At 42.4% G+C, this 18,741-nt stretch overlaps 1 protein-coding gene across 1 annotated transcript in view; it reads right to left on the reverse strand.

The window, feature by feature from the left end:
• Window positions 1-18,741, reverse strand: part of LOC122796445 (beta-galactosidase-like) — a 948,601-nt gene that overhangs the window by 268,933 nt on the left and 660,927 nt on the right. The window contains exon 16 of the mRNA XM_044064920.1: window positions 9,486-9,599. Coding sequence (XP_043920855.1) covers window positions 9,486-9,599 — 114 coding nt within the window. The remainder of the gene's footprint in view (window positions 1-9,485; window positions 9,600-18,741) is intronic.

Raw genomic sequence — 18,741 nt, forward strand, 5'->3', positions numbered from 1 at the left:
AAGCCACCTCTAGTAGTAGACTCATAACAAACGGCGTACCCTAAGGATCGGTCTTGGGGCTTCTACTGTTTGGGATATACTTTTCTGAAGTGCAAGCCAAAACAAGTGGTTTTGGTGGCTGACCAAGTTTGCAGATGACTGCAAGCTGGGCACGGTCAAATTCCCGTAGTGATGTGAACATCCTCCAAGAGGGTCTTACCCAAACTAATGACTGGTGCCTGAAGCATGGCTTCAAACTGAATGCCAAGAAATGCATCATTATCCCCTTTAGGGAAAATGGCGCCCCCACTATCACATTAATAGCAACATGCTAAGCATGCAATAAGTCATGAGGGAATTGGGCACCCAGGTTGATATCAACCTGACTTTTGACCACCACATTGTCTCCATTGTACGGAAGGCCTTCTCCATGGCTCACCTCATAAGTAAGGGTATTTCATCCAGGAACAAGGAGGTCATAACATCCCTGTACTCCTCCCTTATCAGACCAATTATTGAGTACAGTGCTCCCTTCAGCATGTACCTTGCTAAGCACATGCAGCTATTGGAGAGACCACAGAGGTTCCTGACCAGAAAAATCCAGGCTCTTATACACCTATTCTATACAGATAGGCTAAAAGCCCCATCCTTCTATTCAAGTCTCGTACAGACACTGCCTTAATGGAGTTGCTGCATATCCATAAGTCAAACTCCACTCATGCAACCTACACGTTAGGTCTCAACCTGGTCTGTGACATTAATAGAACTTGTTGGTGGGATAGATTTGTGTCCCACTGACTTCATCTGTGGAACAGACTCCCTCTTCATGTCACACAGAGTACATCACTAGCCCTCTAAGAGGAACATGGATGACTGGATGGGAAACAGAAAATATACCCCTGGGATCCCACCTGTGTCCCTGCTGGACAGGGAAAACAGGTGCTGACTTTGTGGGAACATGGGTGAAATTCTTGGCTAGGCTTATAAGGGAAGGGCCTCTGGGCAAATAGCCTAGTATCGTCCTATGAACCTATTATACTTGAGGCCTTTTCTACAAACAAATTTTTAAAGTGAACATTATCAAATGCTGCCATCTTACTAGATGAGAATTTCTCCTCCTCCACCTTCAGATGGCTGGGCTGAAACCGTGACACTCTGCCAATATGTGTTTGCCACTCTTTCAAACAGCACAGACAACACATGTGTGGGTCCTGGGTTAAAATCCACCAGCCATAATAATTTTTCAAGCCTCAAAAAGAGAGCATTTGTATGCTGAGCAACAGGAACAAGCCCTGAAGTACGCAATTGGCAAAAAAGAACTACCAAACCAGGGTCTAAGTCTGCCCTCCCAGGGTAGTGTCACATGTCATAACATTTGCTGACCGGAGGCATGCATGCCAACAAGTATGGCTGCTTCAAAGAAAAACAAACAGAAGGAAGCACAAGAGAATGCCCAGGTGCAGACCCACTTAGGAGGATCTCCAATAGTAGATTGTAACCAGTATGGAGGAACTCCAAACACTATAGGAGAGAGACCTGATTAAACTCAAGAGAGCTGGTCCTCTAGGACAAGAACCTAAATTGGTATCAAAGGCACTGAAGACACCAACACCCTTAAGAAATGAGTCATAACCTTATGTGGATAACAGGATCTTGTAACAATGCAATAAGAAATCCAAAGAACACTAGTCCATAAAGAAATGGACCCACCAGCACCACCCAAGGCAAACAGTGAGGTAGTTTGATTTTCAGTTAAGAGGGAAGCACAGAATGTAGCAGAATTCTGTGGACTTTGGCAAGTATTGCCACTGGGATGGAGTACATCTTATGACACAGGAATTACAGCCAAAGCTCAAGAAGAAATTTTCTTTTAAATACAATACTCCCTTTTTAGGGCACCCAAATGTTTCCCAGTACAACATGACTGGATTTCAAATGCAGCGAATCAAAATGATGATGCACATAAATTAAAACAGGCTTGATATGCTCAAAGAATGAAACATCAATTTCTCAAAGTTTAAAAATGCACACTAAGATAAAGAGAAGAACTCTAGTAAAATTAAGTATGATGGCTCAATGGCATAGAGATAGTAGGTCATTTGTATCACTGGTGACTTAGGATCAGGAAAAGATGTAAGCAAGCAGCAGTGCTGGACAGGGGGAATAGGCACTAAGTACATCATTCAACTCTCCTTAGGCAGAGTGAGTAATGTCATAACATCATCACCTGACCTTGAATGATGTAAATGCCAAGCATTAGAGATGTGTCGGGGGCTGTTGCAAACACGTACTCTGTCAGTGTATGTTTGTTTCCCTGGAAATATATAGGAGCTGAACAAGTCTTATAGTTCTTGTCCATTTCTACATAAAGATGATGTCTGATCTCTCTGGGACATCAGTCCTTCTCTGGGCATTACACAAGCAGGAGTGGGTAGGCCTTAGAAGGCAGTTTCAAAAAAGGATGCGTAGTTTGGATGGCCTAAAGTAAACACCAGTTCTGGATCCATAGTGGTACGGTGAAGAGCTACAGTGGATGGACCAAGAAGACAGAGAGAGAGATAATACGGGTCTATATCAGCATTTCGAAAATGTAATAGGTCGAATTACTAAATGTCGAACTGAAATGATCGACCTATTACATTTTCGAATGCCGATAAAAATATGAAATAAACAAAAAAAACTAAAGGGTATAGGTAGGGGGGCAAGCCTCGCTGCACCCCCCACTCCCCGCTACTTAAATATACCAATACCGCACTACATTGAGGTAAACGGAAATCTCCCCTTACAGAGATTTCCATTTACCCATTCGTTCTGCCCTTTCGGCATTCTTGATGTGACAATATCAAATTTGATATTTTCAGCATTCGAGATGCTGATAGGGACCCAATAATACATAGGGGTGTGGGATCACAAGACTAATTTCTAAACCTAGGAAGTATCTATACGATTTTGCCACCAATGCACTCCTCCTAACCACACGTACCACATTTAACATCTGCTTAAATCCAAGAAAAGGAGCACAGATAACCCCTCATGTAAAAAGTATAAAAAGAAGTTATGCACTCACCATACTGTTCCATCGGTGTTGCCCATTTTCATTCTTCCTCAACAACAGGTTCAGAGGGTTCGGATCAGACTCTCAGATCTGACTGCTTCTTTTTACAGCTCATGGACACTGGAAACTCTCAAACTCCACCCTTACCCATAATGCTCTAGTCCCCTATTACACCGCCGTTCTTGTTTGCTGGCCTTTTAGCTTCATAGAAAATTGAAAACACTATGATGAGAAACAAATAACTGGTGCTCAAAGGCAGGAGCATTGGTTCCCTTATCTTCTCGTTCTTCTAGAAGCCAGAAATACAAAAGGTAGGGGAACGGAGGAAGAATGAAAATGGACAACACAGATGGAACATTATGGTGAGTACATAATTTCTTTATCTGATGTTGTCAATATTCATTCAATCCTCAACAAATGGGGCAGAGAAAACCCAGCTACCTGAATCGCTGGAGGACTGTAAAGAAGGATATTCCTAACCACTGTTGAGCCAAAGGCTGCTCTTCCCCTCAAGACCAGCTCCAATCTGTAAAGAGTAATAAAGGTAATAGGATTAAGCCCAAGTTGCAGTCACACAGATACCGTCCATGGAAGACCTGGATAAAAATACTGATGAAGTTGCCATTGACCTGGTTGAAAGGGCTCTTAAAGGTTTTGGCAAAGGTAAACCTAATTTGTTGTAGACAAAGGAAATGCAATCTGTTAACTATTTGGCTAGAGTTACTTTGGCAACTGGTTTGTCAGATTTTGATTCTGCAAAAGAAAAAAATAAGTGATCTGTTTTTTCTCAATTTTTTTTTGTTCTATGCAAATAGAAATGTAACCGTCTGTGAACATCCAACAATGTAACATGTTCCTTTGTTCATGAAATTTGGAAAGAAAACTGACATTTAATAGATTAATGTTGGAGTCTGACACCACAGTAGGAAGGATGGATGGGTTGGTTTGTAATGCTACCTTACCTTTATAGAAAATTAAATAAGGAAGGTTAGAAGATGAGGATGGACATTCAGAAACTCTTCAAGTAGAGGTTATAGCTACTAAAAGTTTTTCAGGTTAAAAATTTAAGTTCACACTTTGCTGATGGTTCAAATGGGGATAGAGTTAACGCTTGTAATACTAAATTCAAATTTCATGGTGGAGTAGGATCTTAAAAGGGGGTCTAAGAAGAAAAGTTTCCCTTATAAAGGGCTTACAAAGTTTTAAAGAAGCTAAGGAGAAATTATTTGATCTTACATGGAAATCAGAAATGGCAGCTGATTGAACCTTAACAGTGGAGGAGCTTGTCCCTTCATTAAAAATTGCAGCCAAAAACTCAAAAACTTTAGGTACTGCTACTGAAAAAGGATCAATGTCTCTTGTTGCGCCCAAAAAGCAAATCTTTTCCATTTACTTCTGTAAATTTTCCTAGTGGAAGCTTTATAGGAAGACAAAAGAATGCGACAAACAGAGGAGAAGAGCCTTAGTTGTCTGGCTATCAATGGAAGTGGAGAAACCATACAGCCAACCTTAGGCCAGAAATGCCCAGGTGAATGTCTGTCAGCTCAGACAGGAGGTCTGGAACTGGATCCAGAATCCATGGTGGGCAAATTAGATGAGGTCTAAGAAAGGGGAATGAAATCAGATGAGGCCAATAAGGTGCAATGAGGATGACTGTGCTTTTCAACCGCGATGCTTTCTGAAGCAACTTGGGGAATAGGGGGAGTTGGGGGGGGCAAGCATAAAGGAGACCGGGGACCAATTGTGGAAGACAGCATCGCTCAGTGACTCCCCCAGTGGGAGATCTGGGCAAAGAACATGCTGCACTTGAAGGAAGATGAAGAGGTTGCTGCAAGTTTGGCCCCTTTGACAGAATATCTCTACAGCAGTTTTCATGTTAACAGGCTACTCGTGAGGCAATAAAATGGACCTGCTCAACTTGTCTGCTATCACGTTTGATTTCCCCAGAATGTGAGTTGCTATAAGAAATCAATTGGATGAGATTGCCCATTGCCACACAGTCAGCGCTTCTTGACACAAGGGGTAAAATCTATTTCTCCTTGTTTGTTGATCTACCATACCACCACCAACAGCCCTACAAGGGAGCATGTCTTGAAAGCCCTGCAATGCTATGAGTACTACTCTCATTTCTAAGACATTGACATGCATGTTGGCCTCTTCAGGGGACCAGGTGCATTGACTGTCTTTTCCAAGAAGTGACCCCCTCACCCCATCTTGGAAGCATTCATGGTTACTATAGCTTTGGGCTGAAGAAGAATGAAGGGGCGGCCTTGTAAAATCTGATCTGTGCAAATCCACCACATGAGGTACTTTTTGCATTCCTGGGCTATCCTGATCTTGGTGGACACAGATGGTGCAGAACATACCACTGAGTTGCTAGCGTACACCGAAGAATTCTCGTATGGTATCTTACTAACAGAACCAGAACTATCACTGCCAACATTGATCCAAAGGCTTGTAGAATCAATCGAGCAGACAGGGAAGAATTTTGAATTATCTTTTTGACTTGAAATCAAATAGTCCTTTTATAAGGGAAGGGAGACTGTCACCGATACCATATTGAACAAGGCCCTGTGAACTCTAATAAGCGAGATAGTTCTAGCTGAGATTTGCTGTTATTGATGGCAACTCTTAGATGAGCGCAAAGCTAGAGTACATAATCTTGTGCTTTTATCAGAAGATGCCTAGTCAGAGCAGTTATGAGCCAGTTGTCAAAGTACAGAAACACCCAGAATGCCTGCAGTCTCAAGTGAGCTGGTACTACTGCCATGCATTTAGTGAACATCCTGGGTGCTGTGGAAAGGCCAAAGGGCAGAGCTCTGAATTGGTAATGACCATCACAGTGAGAGGCTTAAGTATCTTCTGGATTGTGTGTTCATTTTTATGACATAGTACGCATCCTGAAGATCTATTAAGCATATCCAGTCGTCCTTGTGCAGGAAGGGCAAAATAGACTGAACCATGAACATCTGGAACTTTGTATACTGAACTGGTTTGTTCAGATTAGTCTCCAGTCCCCCATTTTCTTTGGGGCTAAAGAATCTGGAGTAAGTTTCAGACTCTTTCTAGTCAGGGAGGACCTCTGGGAGGACGTTCTCCAGCAGCTTTTTTAATTCTAGAGCTGCTGCTTTCCTCTGATTGGGTGGGACATCAGGAATTTTGTTAACTGTTAAGGGGGCGGGTAGGAAAAAGGGTATTATATAACCTCTGGAAATAATCCTCTGCACCCAAAAATCTTTAGTAACGTCTAGCCAGGCTCTCAGGTTCAGGGTTAGACTGCCTCCAGAGGTGGACAATTGGGCCTCCTTTCAGGAGTGCTGGTAGTGTCCGTCAGAGAAAGTGTCCCTAGATCCTTGGTTCTGCTGGTCTCTCTGCCGTGCTGGTGGTGACTTCCATTAAAGTTCCCCTCTCTGCTCCTAGGGGAACTATCTCCATGTGAATCATGGAAAGGACCATGGGATTTTCTGAACCAAATTATTCAATCACCTCATTTATTACTAGAGAAGATTCTTTGAGGAGCTGAAAAATGTACTCCCATTGCAGACAGGGTCTTACCATTATGTTCACACCTGGAGTGTGCGTCTTTAACCTTGGGGCTAAACAAAGAACTACCAAAGGGAGTACTGACGATGGGCTCCACAAAATCACAGGTCTGTCCAGGCATGTCTCCTAATGGAAATGCCTGAACGCACTGCTCTTGAGGTACCTTCAGCTGCATGTGAACTAAGCCTTATGGGCAAATTTGAGATTGACTGTAGGCTAACCAACTGTGAGGCAATAGAGCTCTCTGCCTCAGAAGTAATGGCCACAGAAAGGGATTTGGAAAGTTCTTTAATCAAATCCTTTTGAAGTCTGGTGAAGTGTGCCAAGTAATTCAGAGACCCCGAGTGCAAAGGTCGCTGAAGCATATACATGCTTCCCAAATCTGTCTAAAGCCCTGGGCTTCCTGATAAGGGGATGGACAGATTAACTTTGTTCCATGAGTTCCTTCTTTGTGGCCACTGCTATGACCATAGCATCTAGTGGTACGCCTTTGCTCCAGAATTCTCTTCCTTTCATTGGTGCCAGGATCTTGTCTAGTCTCTTAGGGACTGGCTCAACAGCATCTGGTTGCTTCCATGCCTACCGAGAGATCAAATCAATGAACTCATAGGCAGGTGGGAGTCACGCAGGAGGTAGATGGGCAAGGCCCAAAGACTTCCAGGAATACTGATTCCTCTTGGGAAGGGTTATTGGTAGACCAACCACCCTTTGCTTGAGGATCTCCAGGATGTCTCCAAAGGACATGTCATGAGGTGGTGATCTTGGGGACCCTTTCCCTTCATCAAAACCTGTATCTTCTCTGATCGAACCTTGAGCAGAGTCTGCCTCCCCTCTTGCACTTTCTCTTCCTAAGGACTTTTTTGGCAGGATGCTCCAGAGAAGTATCAGAAGATATGAGTAGACCCTCCTGGAGAGTTTGAGCTGGCTGTCCTTGTGGAGTGTTGAGGCTCAAAGCACAAAAACATACAAGATTGGGACAATGGATTTTGCGGGGGGGGGGGGTCATACTTCATCTAGAGGTAGACAAAACTCTCTTCACTAAATGCGCCGGGGAGGAGGTTAACAGTTCCAAGAAGACAAGCTTCAGGGCTGTGAGTTCTCTCTGACCTGAAGGCAGCCCACCCGAGGCAGAGATCAGGGCTGAGCTTTCCAAAGCAGAGGCTCCAAGGAGCAGAAATGGCTCTGACATCTTTGGAGTCAATTCCAACACCTCAGACTTGTCAATAGTGCTACAGCTCCGAGAGCCATCTGGCTCCAGCACACTTGGAGACACAGTCCACTCAGAGAAGGTATCGGAGCCGAAGACACAACAGTCTTCATATCTGACAGAGTTGGTTCTGGAAGTCTTGGATCCAGGAGCTCCAAAGCTGAAGGTCAAACCAGAGAAGGAGCCAAAACAGGTGCAGTAGTACTGGTGATAGGCTCTGGACCTGACAGGGTAGGAGCTGGGAGAACTCTCTTCTGAATTTTTGCAGACAGAAATTTCCTCATCATTCTATCCACATCTACTTCTGTCAAACTCTAAGACAGAGAAGAAGATGCCACTGAAGGGGTCCTAGAATGATGGTGGGTCTCTAAGGGTGATGGTAGACTGGAAGGAACAGGATCTAGAGAAAACCCTTAATGGTTCCTGGGGAGCTTCTTCAGCTCACAGTGTGATTGGATCTGATGATGAGGATCTGTTATCAGATGCTGTCAGATCCAAAGATTTAGTCTTCAGATCCGACTGCTTAGACACCTTGCAAGAAGTTTCAACTGTAGAGTCAGAGCTAGAAGTGGAGAATCCAGAAGGTTCTGATGCATGCTTTCTGGACTCCTTGTTTTACTTTTTGGAAGTCTAAGGCTCCAGATAGTCTCCAATAAAGAAATCAGCAATAAACCTTTTGGAATAAGTTTATTTTTGTGGTCCACTAAGGCCTGTGGATTAAAGGCCTTGCAAATGTCACAACACTCTTAAATGATCTGAGCCTAAGCAGTACACACAGGAATGATGTGTGTCAGATACAGGTATTTTATGGACACAATATTTAAATTTCTTGAAACCCGAAGGTGTTTTAGCTATACTGAAGCAGAATAATTTAATACAGAAATACATGAGACATACAGGAAGTGAAAACAGGATTACTAACAATGGTGATTAAAGATTACCATAAGAGTGTAAGCAAGAACAAAAACCTTAACAATGGCAAAGTAATAATAAGTGTATAAAGATTAAGGGAGGAATATATAAAATATCTACATAAAGGTAACAAAGTAAGAAAATATATAAAACTTATTTAACTCAAAAATACCACACTACAGCTCAAGAGCTAACAGTGAGACATCTGAAGGCGGCAAATGAGATATGAAGTATGGTAAGGGACTACAGCATTATGGATAAGGAAGGAGCTTAAGAGTTTCCAGTATTCATGAGCAGAAAAAAAAACATCCAAGTCGGATACAAACCCACTTCTTGAGGAAAGAAAACTGACATCAGATCTGCAGTTATTTCAAGGGCTTTCTCTCTATTTTTCTCCCCGTCTTGGAGCAAGGTGTAAAACACTCACAGTAAAGGGTATTATACTTCTTTCAGACTTTCAGTCAATGGTCAGTGCCTCAATATTTTGGTAAGCCTATCTCAGCTTTCATCTTTACAGCATGGTTCAACAGTAATGTTATCTGACATATTACATAATGGTCTAACTTAACCATGACTAAACTCGGTCTGTTTCCTGCCCACATTTCTCTATTTATGAAAGGCCATTACAACCAACACAGAAATACAGAATATTTTACAGAAGTGCTGCACTGACATCACTGCATGCCGTAGGTGACAGCTGTTTCAAAAAAAAAAAAAAAAAAGTGTAGGTAAACCTAGGTCTACATCATCTTGCTTTGCATACACATGCAAATTAGAAAACGTCATTACCCCATCCACCGTGATATAGGCACGATCATGAACTCCATTTAATGGAGAAGAGAGTGATGTTGGGCTGCTGCAGTCCTTTGGCAGTAAAGTTCTATACAGCACAAATCCAAAATACTGTAAAAACAGACAGAGAAAACAAAAAAAAAATGCTATTACAACATTTATTTTACTCTGCAGATGATAAATTCTAGTAGAGAATATGGATTGGTTATCTTACTTGTACACAGTAACTAGATTTCCACACTACAGATACTTCTCAAATACACATGCAATAGAACTGGTAACAATGTACATTATATTTGCCAATATCTGAACATATGTTGCAGGTATACTAGGTTTTTATCTACAGTGACATAATCCCTGTTAAACTGAAAAAATTCTGTTCAATACAAGTATGCCACACTTGTAATGAATGTTAATAAGTTTCACGGGAGCTCCTCTCCCAAAGTGTATATAAACTCTACCCAGAAACACAAACCCAAATAACAAAGTGTAAAATACATAAACAAATTAGCCTGGTAATTGCACCTCAGATATCCATTTAAGAATGTGATTTTGTCACACATAAACCATAGTAACTTGTAAGTAGACACTGAAAATGCTGCAGTGGAAAATAAGAAGTTATATACTCACCATAACGTTCCATGTTTGTTGTCCATCTCGCCTTCATTCATTGCTGGTTGGGCTTGGAACCAAGAATTGGTTCCAACTCGGCCCTATACAAAAGCTCAAGAGGTTCCACCAGCTTGTGGCTACACCCTATCCCATAATGCTCAGGGAAGATTACCCAGATCTTGTTTGCAGATACCATAGTTATTATATCTAAGCATGTAACCATATCCAAAAAACAGACTAAGATTCAGAGACCTCATACCCAATTTTCAAAAAAAAAAAAAAAAAAAAAAAAAAACACTCGATCCTCCAGGAGTGAAGGTGGGGGAAGTAGGGTGGGATGCAAGAATGAAGGTGAGATGGACATCAAACATGGAACATTATGGTGAGTACATAACTTCTTAATGTTATGTTGTCCTATCTCGCCTTCATTCATTGCTGGTTAAACAGCGTCCCTAGCACCTTCTTTCTTGGGTGGCTCAAGGGAGAAAACTCTTCAGAACAGTAGACCCAAAAGAGGTCCTGTTCCTGGAGGCCAAATTGACTTTGTAATGAGTGATAAAATTATGAAGCTTTACCCATGTTGCTGCTGCACGAATGTAATCCCTAGGTAGCTTTGCCTAGAAGGCATACGAGGTAGATATAGCTCTTGTGGAATGGCCTTTCATTTTTCCTGGAAGTTTTCTGTTCTGAGCTGTATATGTATAAGTTATACAGTCTGTAAGCCATTTAGAAAGTGTGACTTTTGACATTGGGGCTCCTTTTTTTTGTCTGAAAAGGATACAAATAACTGGTCCGATTTTCTGAAATCTTTTGTTCTATGCAGGTAGGAACGTAACTATGTACATATAACTGGTGTAATTTATATTCTGCCTTATTGCCATAGTTTGGGAAAAAAACGGGTAAGTCAATGGATTGATTTAAATTAGCTTCTGATCACACTTTTTGTAAGAATGAGGGATTGATTCTTAAGGAAACTATCTTTGTGAAACGTCATGTAGGGGGAACGTATTGATAATGCTTAAAGTTCAGACACTCGTCTAGCAGACGTAATGGCCACTAATAGGGTGGTATTCCAGGAGTCTCACAAGATGATGCAGGTTCAAAGGGAGGAAGAATCAACACAGACAGAAAGAATTTAGGTCCCATGGTGCTGGAGGTATTCTTACTGGAGATCTCAGTAAGAAAGTACCCTTCAAGGATGCTTTACAAAGTCTGTGGGACATGATTTTTAGTCCCATTTCCTCGATATGATAGTTTGGCATAGCAGCTAATTAAACTTGAATAGCAGCTGCCCCTGCATCTTCATTAAAAAGCTTAGCCAGAAAGTTTAATGGAGCTGGTATGGGGGCAGTAAAGGGATCAATATGGTTGCTGCAAGCCCAATGCGAAAATCTTTTCCATTTGCTAGAATACAACTTTCTGGTTGACACCTTATGAGACAAAATCAATATGGGTTTCACTGCAGGGGAAATATCAGGAAGCCTGGCTATGTGTGGAACTGGAGCAGCCAAGCTGTCAATTTCAGGGTCTGAATTGATGGATGGAGTGACCCTGATGGATGAGTCAGGAGATCTGGAATTGGATCCAGAATCCAAGGCTCCTCCTGGAGATAGGGCCATAGAAAGGGGAATCAAATCTGACAAGGCCAGTATGGTGCGATGAGCATTACGCTGCTTCTCAATGTGCTGGCTTTCTGAAGGACTTTTGGTATCAAGAGAAAAGGGGGAAGGCATAGAGGAGACCCGGGAGCCAATCGTGTACAAGTGCATCCCTTGGTGACTCCACTGGAGGGGGGATCAGGTCAAAGTAACTGCTGCATTTGGCATTCATGGATGTGGCAAAAAGGTCGCAGCAAGGCTGGCCCCACTTCCTGTTTTAGGAACCACTCATGGGGCATCAGAATGGCTCTGAGTTTGTCCACTATCACGTTGGACTTCCCGGGATGTGCATTGCAGTGAAAACGTTGGGAAGAGACTGCCTATTTCCATACTCTCTGGGCCTCTCGACATACGGGGTAGGATTTGATTCCTCCTTGTTTATGTACCACACTACTGACATGTCTGACTTGTAATTGCTCCTAGTGGAAGGGAGTCCTGGAATGTCTGCAACGCCAAAAGCACCACTCTCATCTCTAGAACACTGATATGCAAGTGGTTCTCGTGATCCTTCCAAACACTTTGGACAGTCTTCCCCAGATAACCCCCCCCCACCCTATCTGGGAAGCATCCGTGGTCACTGTGGCTACTGGTTGAGGAAAAACGAATAGTCAGCCTAAAGTCACTTGAGTGGAGTGAAGCCACCAATGCAGATTTTTCTTGCAGGATTCTGTAATGATCACTTTGTGAGAGATAGGTAGTTCCTGCATGGACCACTGGGAGAATGGTAACCACTGAAGAATCTTCATGTGCAGACAAGCTAAAGGTACCAAAGTTATCGCTGCCACCATGGTACCTAGAACTTTCAAAATAACCTTCGCCTGTACTTTCTTCTTGAATAAGAGATTCTTGATTAAATGATGCAAGGTTTGAATCCTCTCGGGGGGGGGGGGGTTGGCCAACATTTGTCTTATGTCCAAGTCTGCCCCTATAAATATATGCTGTGATGGCAACAAGGCAGACTTTTTGAAGTTTACTGTGGTGCCCAGCTGAGAGCAAAGGTGAATGGTAGTATCCCTCGCTCTTGTTAGTAGATGCTTGGTGGAGGCGGTTAGCAGCCAATCGTCTAAGTACAGAAACACCTGGAATCCTGGACGCCTCAAGTGACCCATAACTATTGCCATGCATTTGGTGAACACTCTGGGGGCTGTAGTGAGACCCAAGGGCAGAGCTCAAAATTGGAAGAGATTGGCCCCAGCCAAAAGCATAAATATCTGTGTATAAAAATGCACTCAACTTACACAACCAAAACCTCTTTAATAAAAAATAAAAATAAGGTAAGCGATTTCACGACCACAAACTGTCACTTCATCAGACAAAGAACACTGAAGAAAGACCATGATATATACAGACTGTTGACTGAATAATTGGCTGTTGTCATCAAATTAACATTAAGAAAATATATTTAAAAAGACAAAGGTAAAAACTGTTAAAAACCTATTATAGGTAAATATGGGTCTGTGTACTAGGTAATAAGCAAGCATATAAAAATGCATGTGTAAAATACATATAAAAACATGTAAAAAAGTATAACCTAAAAATAATGAAACTAATGTTTGAGACGTCTCATTTTTAAGAAAGGTTTAACAGAGAAGGTGCTGTTTAAACCTGTTTTTTCAGCATTTAATAAAAGGATCCATTTCTGTTCAGCTGCCTCTAATATTGTCAATGTCTCCTCCTCGTAAATTAGTCTCTATAACCTGAATAACAAAGAACCTAAAAATATGTGAAGGATCTGTTGATATAATATGACTGGCTAGTGCATTGTTCTCTTTCTGGCTCCTGATATCTCTAATGTGTTCCAGTATCCTGTCCATTTAATAGTCTGTTAGTTTTGCCTATGTAATATGCATGACACTGCTTACAATATACAAAATACACTAGATTAGCTGTTTCACAGTCTGCATAGTAATTAATCCTGATAGTAAATTTTTTGATAGGATGTGTATAGACTGTATTTGAATAAATATACTGGCAGGCAGAACAGTGTCTGCAGGCAAAAGTGCCTGTTCTCATTGATTCACATGGTCTATTAATGGAGTTCTTGTTGCAAAGATGTTGCTTCAGAGACTTGTTGTTTCTAAAGGAGAAGGCATGTGTATCATTAATAGTATTCTTCAGTTCTGGAATCTCTTGTAAAATATTCCAGTTCTTTTTTATGATCTCACAATAATTATTGATATCAGTAGAGTACTGAAAAGCAATTCTAAACATGTCTGTAGTAGTGGATGGTGTTTTAATCTCTAATTCTTCATTAGTAACATTTCTAAAATAGGGTCTACATTTGTCCTTTCTATGTGTCCATGCTTGATCTATCACTTTGTTGATTTCTTGTTCAGAGTAACTGCTTTCTAAAAATTCTTGTTTACTTATCTGTAAAGCATTTTGTGCATCAGTGTCATTATTGTGTAGTCTAAGCACCCTGTATACTTGTCCCTTCAATATGTTGCGGGAATGTGTCTGGGGTGCATGCTATTTTTGTGTAGCAATGCATTTTTCCTTGTTGGTTTCTTATATATGCTGCTGCATATTTGATCCAGCTCTGATTTCCTTAGGTCACATCCAGAAACTCTTATTTCATCATAAGTATATTTATAGCTAAACTTTAGGAACTCAGTAGTGCTATACATATATTCAACTAGTTGATGGAGTTCGTTGGTGTTACCTCCCCATAACAAGAAAATATCATCTACCAAACGGACATACCAAAGGACATGTCCACATAGAGCATTTGTGTCAGATAAAAAGGTAGATTGTTCCCAATGTGTTAGTGTTAGATTGGCGTAGCTGTTGGCACAGGCAAATAACCTTTGCCTGTACTTTCTTCTTGAATAAGAGATTCTTGATCAAATGATGCAAGGTTTAAATCCTCTCGGGGGGGAAGTTTGGCCAACATTTGTCTTGTGTCCAAGTCTGCCCCTATAAATATGATATGCTGTGATGGCAACAAGGCAGACTGTTTGAAGTTTACTGTGATGCCCAGCTGACAGCAAAGGTGAATGGTAGTATCCCTCGCTCTTGTTAGTAGATGCTTGGTGGTGGCGGTTAGTAGCCAGCCAATCGTCTAAGTACAGAAACACCTGGAATCCTGGACGCCTCAAGTGATCCATAACTATTGGCATGCATTTGGTGAACACTCTGGGGGCTGTAGTGAGACCCAAGGGCAGAGCTCAAAATTGGAAGAGATTGCTCCAAGCCGAAAGCGTAAATATCTCCTGGATCACCTGTCCATTTTTATGCAGTAGTATGGATCCTGGAGATTGATGGACCACATCCAATCATCTTTCCCCAGAAAGGGGAGTGCATCTTTCCCCAGAAAGGGGAGTATCGATTTTAGTGCTACCATCTGGAACTTTGACTTCTTGACAGACTTGTTTAGTCTTTTTTAGAACTAAGAACCACCTTGAGTAAGTTTCAGATACAGTTTGGTCTGTGGGAACATTTTGGATGACTCTTTCTAGCAACTTGTGTACCTCTGAAGTTGCGTGTTCCCTTTCTTTGAGTGGTACATCTGGGACTGTTTTTTTTTCTAATGGGGAGAGGAAAAGGGTAAGTAGTAACCTCTGAATATGATCGTTTGTACCCATTTGTCTTTTATTTTTAGCTAGGTATTTGCGTACAATAAGTGACCCCTGTCTGCCTCCAGAGATGGAAAGATGGGCCTCCTCTCAGGAGCACTGAAACGGTTTACCAAGGAAGGAATCCCTGTCACCCTGATTCTGCAGACCCCCTCCTGCCAGTGGTCGGCATCTTCCATTGCTACTTCCCCCCCTGCTCCTGGGGGAAGAATCACCATGTGCATCCGGGAAAGCTCTTTGGGAATAATTAAACCATATTTTTCCCCCTTCTGATCTTTGGGATAAGGTCTGGTAGGGAGGGATAAACAGACTCCAATGGCAGTTTTTCCCTCCTGTTTGCAGCTGGTTAGGGTCTCTAACTTTTGGCCTGAACAAAGAAGAGCCGTCAAAATGGGTGTTAATAAAGGAAGACTTGAAAGGTCCTTTAAAATCGCACAAGTGCATACAGGAATGTCTCCTTAAGGAAATTCCTGCACCCATTGCACTACTCGCTCCATTGGCCACATAGAAAATATGTTGCATGGAGGAGTTCACCAGAGTTTAGGGTGGAGAGCTGGGAGGAGACCTTGCCCGAAACCCCCACAACTACAGAACCTTGGAGGGTATCTCCTAGCTCCTTTAGGAGATCCCTTTGAAGCCTAGTGAAATGGGTCATTTAGTTCAGTGACTTAAGGGCAAAGAATGCTGAAGAAAACATACGCTTTCCATATCTCTCCATCATTTGAGACTCTTTATTCGGTGATGGACAGATGAGGATGTCTCCAACTCCTCCTCCTTGACAGCTGCCACCACCATCATAGCGTCTACCGGAACACCTTTACTGAGATACTCTATCTGAAGGTGCAGTGATGAATTTATTTGGCCTCCTAGTAACAGGATCTACTGAGTCTGGAAAGCCCCATACCTTCCCAACTGACTATGTTCATGAGCTGGTCAAAAGGTGGAGACACCCAAGAGGTAGAAGGGTGAGACCAGAATGCCTCCAGATACCCAGACATCCTCAGAAGGATTGATGGGCTTCCAGCCTCCTCTCTATTTAAGGATTTCTAGGATGTCTGCAAGAGAGACATCCTCAGAGGGTGACCATGGGGACCCTTCTGAATCATCAAGATCTGTGTGTGAAGTGATGGACTTCTCAAGGGAGTCTCCTCTTGCATAACCTCTTCCAATGGACTTCTTTAAAGGGGCACTCTGGAGAGGTTTCAGAATAGACTGCTAAACCCATTGGGTCTCCACACCTGGGAGGGGAGCGACAGCACAGAGGTGGACACTGGCGCTCTGGGGGAAAAAGTACTTGGACCAGAGAATGGACCAGTCTGAGGTGACAGCATTCTCCCTGTCACCTCAAAAGCCCCCAACATGGCTTTGAGGAACTAGAACCCCCCCCCCCCGAACCAAGGAGGTGGGCTCAGAGGTCAATGTAGGTGCCAAGATCACCCATGTCAAAGCCCCGAGAGGTAGACTCGGGTCAGACAACTGTCCAGCCAGACTCTCCTCCACGGACCAGACACGACAGCACTGGCTCCTAGACCCCTCGACTTCCAATGGAACCAAGGAGGTCAGAGCAGAGTTCCTGGGGCAGGTCTTGGCACCTACGGTTCTGCTACAATTGGATCCAAGCGCTCTGGCTCTGGAGCCACAGAATGGGTCGGAGGAGGAATCAACGAAGGGGAAGTGATTTTGGTCAGCCCTGAATCCCTCTGGGTCTGAGTAGACAGAATCTTGGCCAGAGCCGGTGTCCATAAAACCCTCACCACCAGCTCCATGGCATCATCCAAAAGGCTCCTGGAGGATCAAGAGGACGGAATCGGGGGATCTTACTAATTGTAGTAAAGGAGAAAGCAGCACTGGGGAGACCAATTACAGAACTGGGGACAGTCTCTGAAATGAACTCTGTCGGCTCCAAAACCACAACAGGAGCCCAACAGGAAATTTTCTCTGAACCGAAAGCCTTCGGGTCTGCAGATGACTCCTTGGCATGCTTTTTTTTGTTGGCTCCGATAGTGGAGCAGTAGATGATGACGTTTTTGTTGATTTTTCAGATCTGGAAGATGTGGATTGTTGAGGGATTTTTGGGGAACTCTGACTCCCTTTTAGAGCCTCAGCAAAAGGTGTCTTTAGTGAAGCCTCTAACTATTAATTTGTTCCTTCTTTCCATTAACACTCTTGAACTAAAGGCATGGCAGAAGGAACATGACTCTTGAAGGTGGACAGCACCCAAAGAATGCACACAGCTGGTGTGTCCATCTGTCAGTGGCACTTTCTGATTGCATTTATCACATTTCTTAAAATCTGAAGGTTTTGCTTCTCTAGTATCCTTAGACATTCTCGACAGCAGTCATCAAACAAGAAAGCTAACTAGGAACATACAAAAAGAAAAAAAAAATTTTTTTTTTTTAAATATGCAAAGTTACACACAGCCAATTATTTAGTACAATAACAGGAGGAGAAGCCTCTAAAATGACTAACCCCTACAACAGAAAAGGGGAAAGGAAAGAAGGGGAAGCCCTCTAGGTCAAATGGGCTAAAGGGACCCCTCTAATTCAAATGGACTACCCAATGAGAAAGTAAACAACAACCCAAAACTCTCTAATTTAAATGAGTTTGGGACCGGGATAGGAAGAAAAAACAGACTGTCCTAGCTGTAGACGACAGCCAACAAAACAGCAACAAACACTCTCAAAATACTACCACACTAGCCTAAAGTTAGAAATATACAATATATCAAAATGTTTATATCACTAAGATAAAACAGAAAAAAGTTTCCACTTAGCCTAGAGCCTGCATGGAACCACCCAATCTTGTTAAACGGCAAACGAGATCTGGGTAATCTTCCCTGAGCATTATGGGATATGGTGTACCCACAAGCCAGTGGATGCTCTCAAGCTTTTGTATAAGGCCGAGTCTGAACAGATTCTCAACCAGCAATGAATGAAAGCGAGACAGGACAGCATAGCATTATTAAATTACTACTGCTATAACCTTAGTTTGTACCATTTCCAACAAACCACAAAGCTGAATATTATTTTCTTCTAAACTAAACAGCAGCAACATATGCAGGCAGTTAGAAGAGAATGTCCACTTTTGCAGACTAACAGCAGTAGAATCAGGTCAGCTGATAAAAGGTAATAAGAACATTAAATTTCACCACAGCTTTTTGTATAGTTAGAATGCTTGAGTGGTAGCATAGTTTGACAGCTGTTGTTACAATATTCTGATAGTTTGACAGCTGTTGTTACAATATTCTGATAGTTTTCAGAGATTGCAAGCGGAGTAGTGCCCTCTCTTACTCCCACTCTACTTAGCATTAAAACAAATATAGTCATGGCATTAAGTGGGGAGCAGTAGAAATCCCCCCACAACTATTACAAACAGTAATGGATCAGATACACCATATGAATAAGTTTG

This window comes from Protopterus annectens, chromosome 3.part0 (genome assembly GCF_019279795.1).
Source record: "Protopterus annectens isolate FY-2018-M chromosome 3.part0, PAN1.0, whole genome shotgun sequence".
In the NCBI taxonomy this organism is placed as follows: Eukaryota; Metazoa; Chordata; order Ceratodontiformes; family Protopteridae; genus Protopterus; species Protopterus annectens.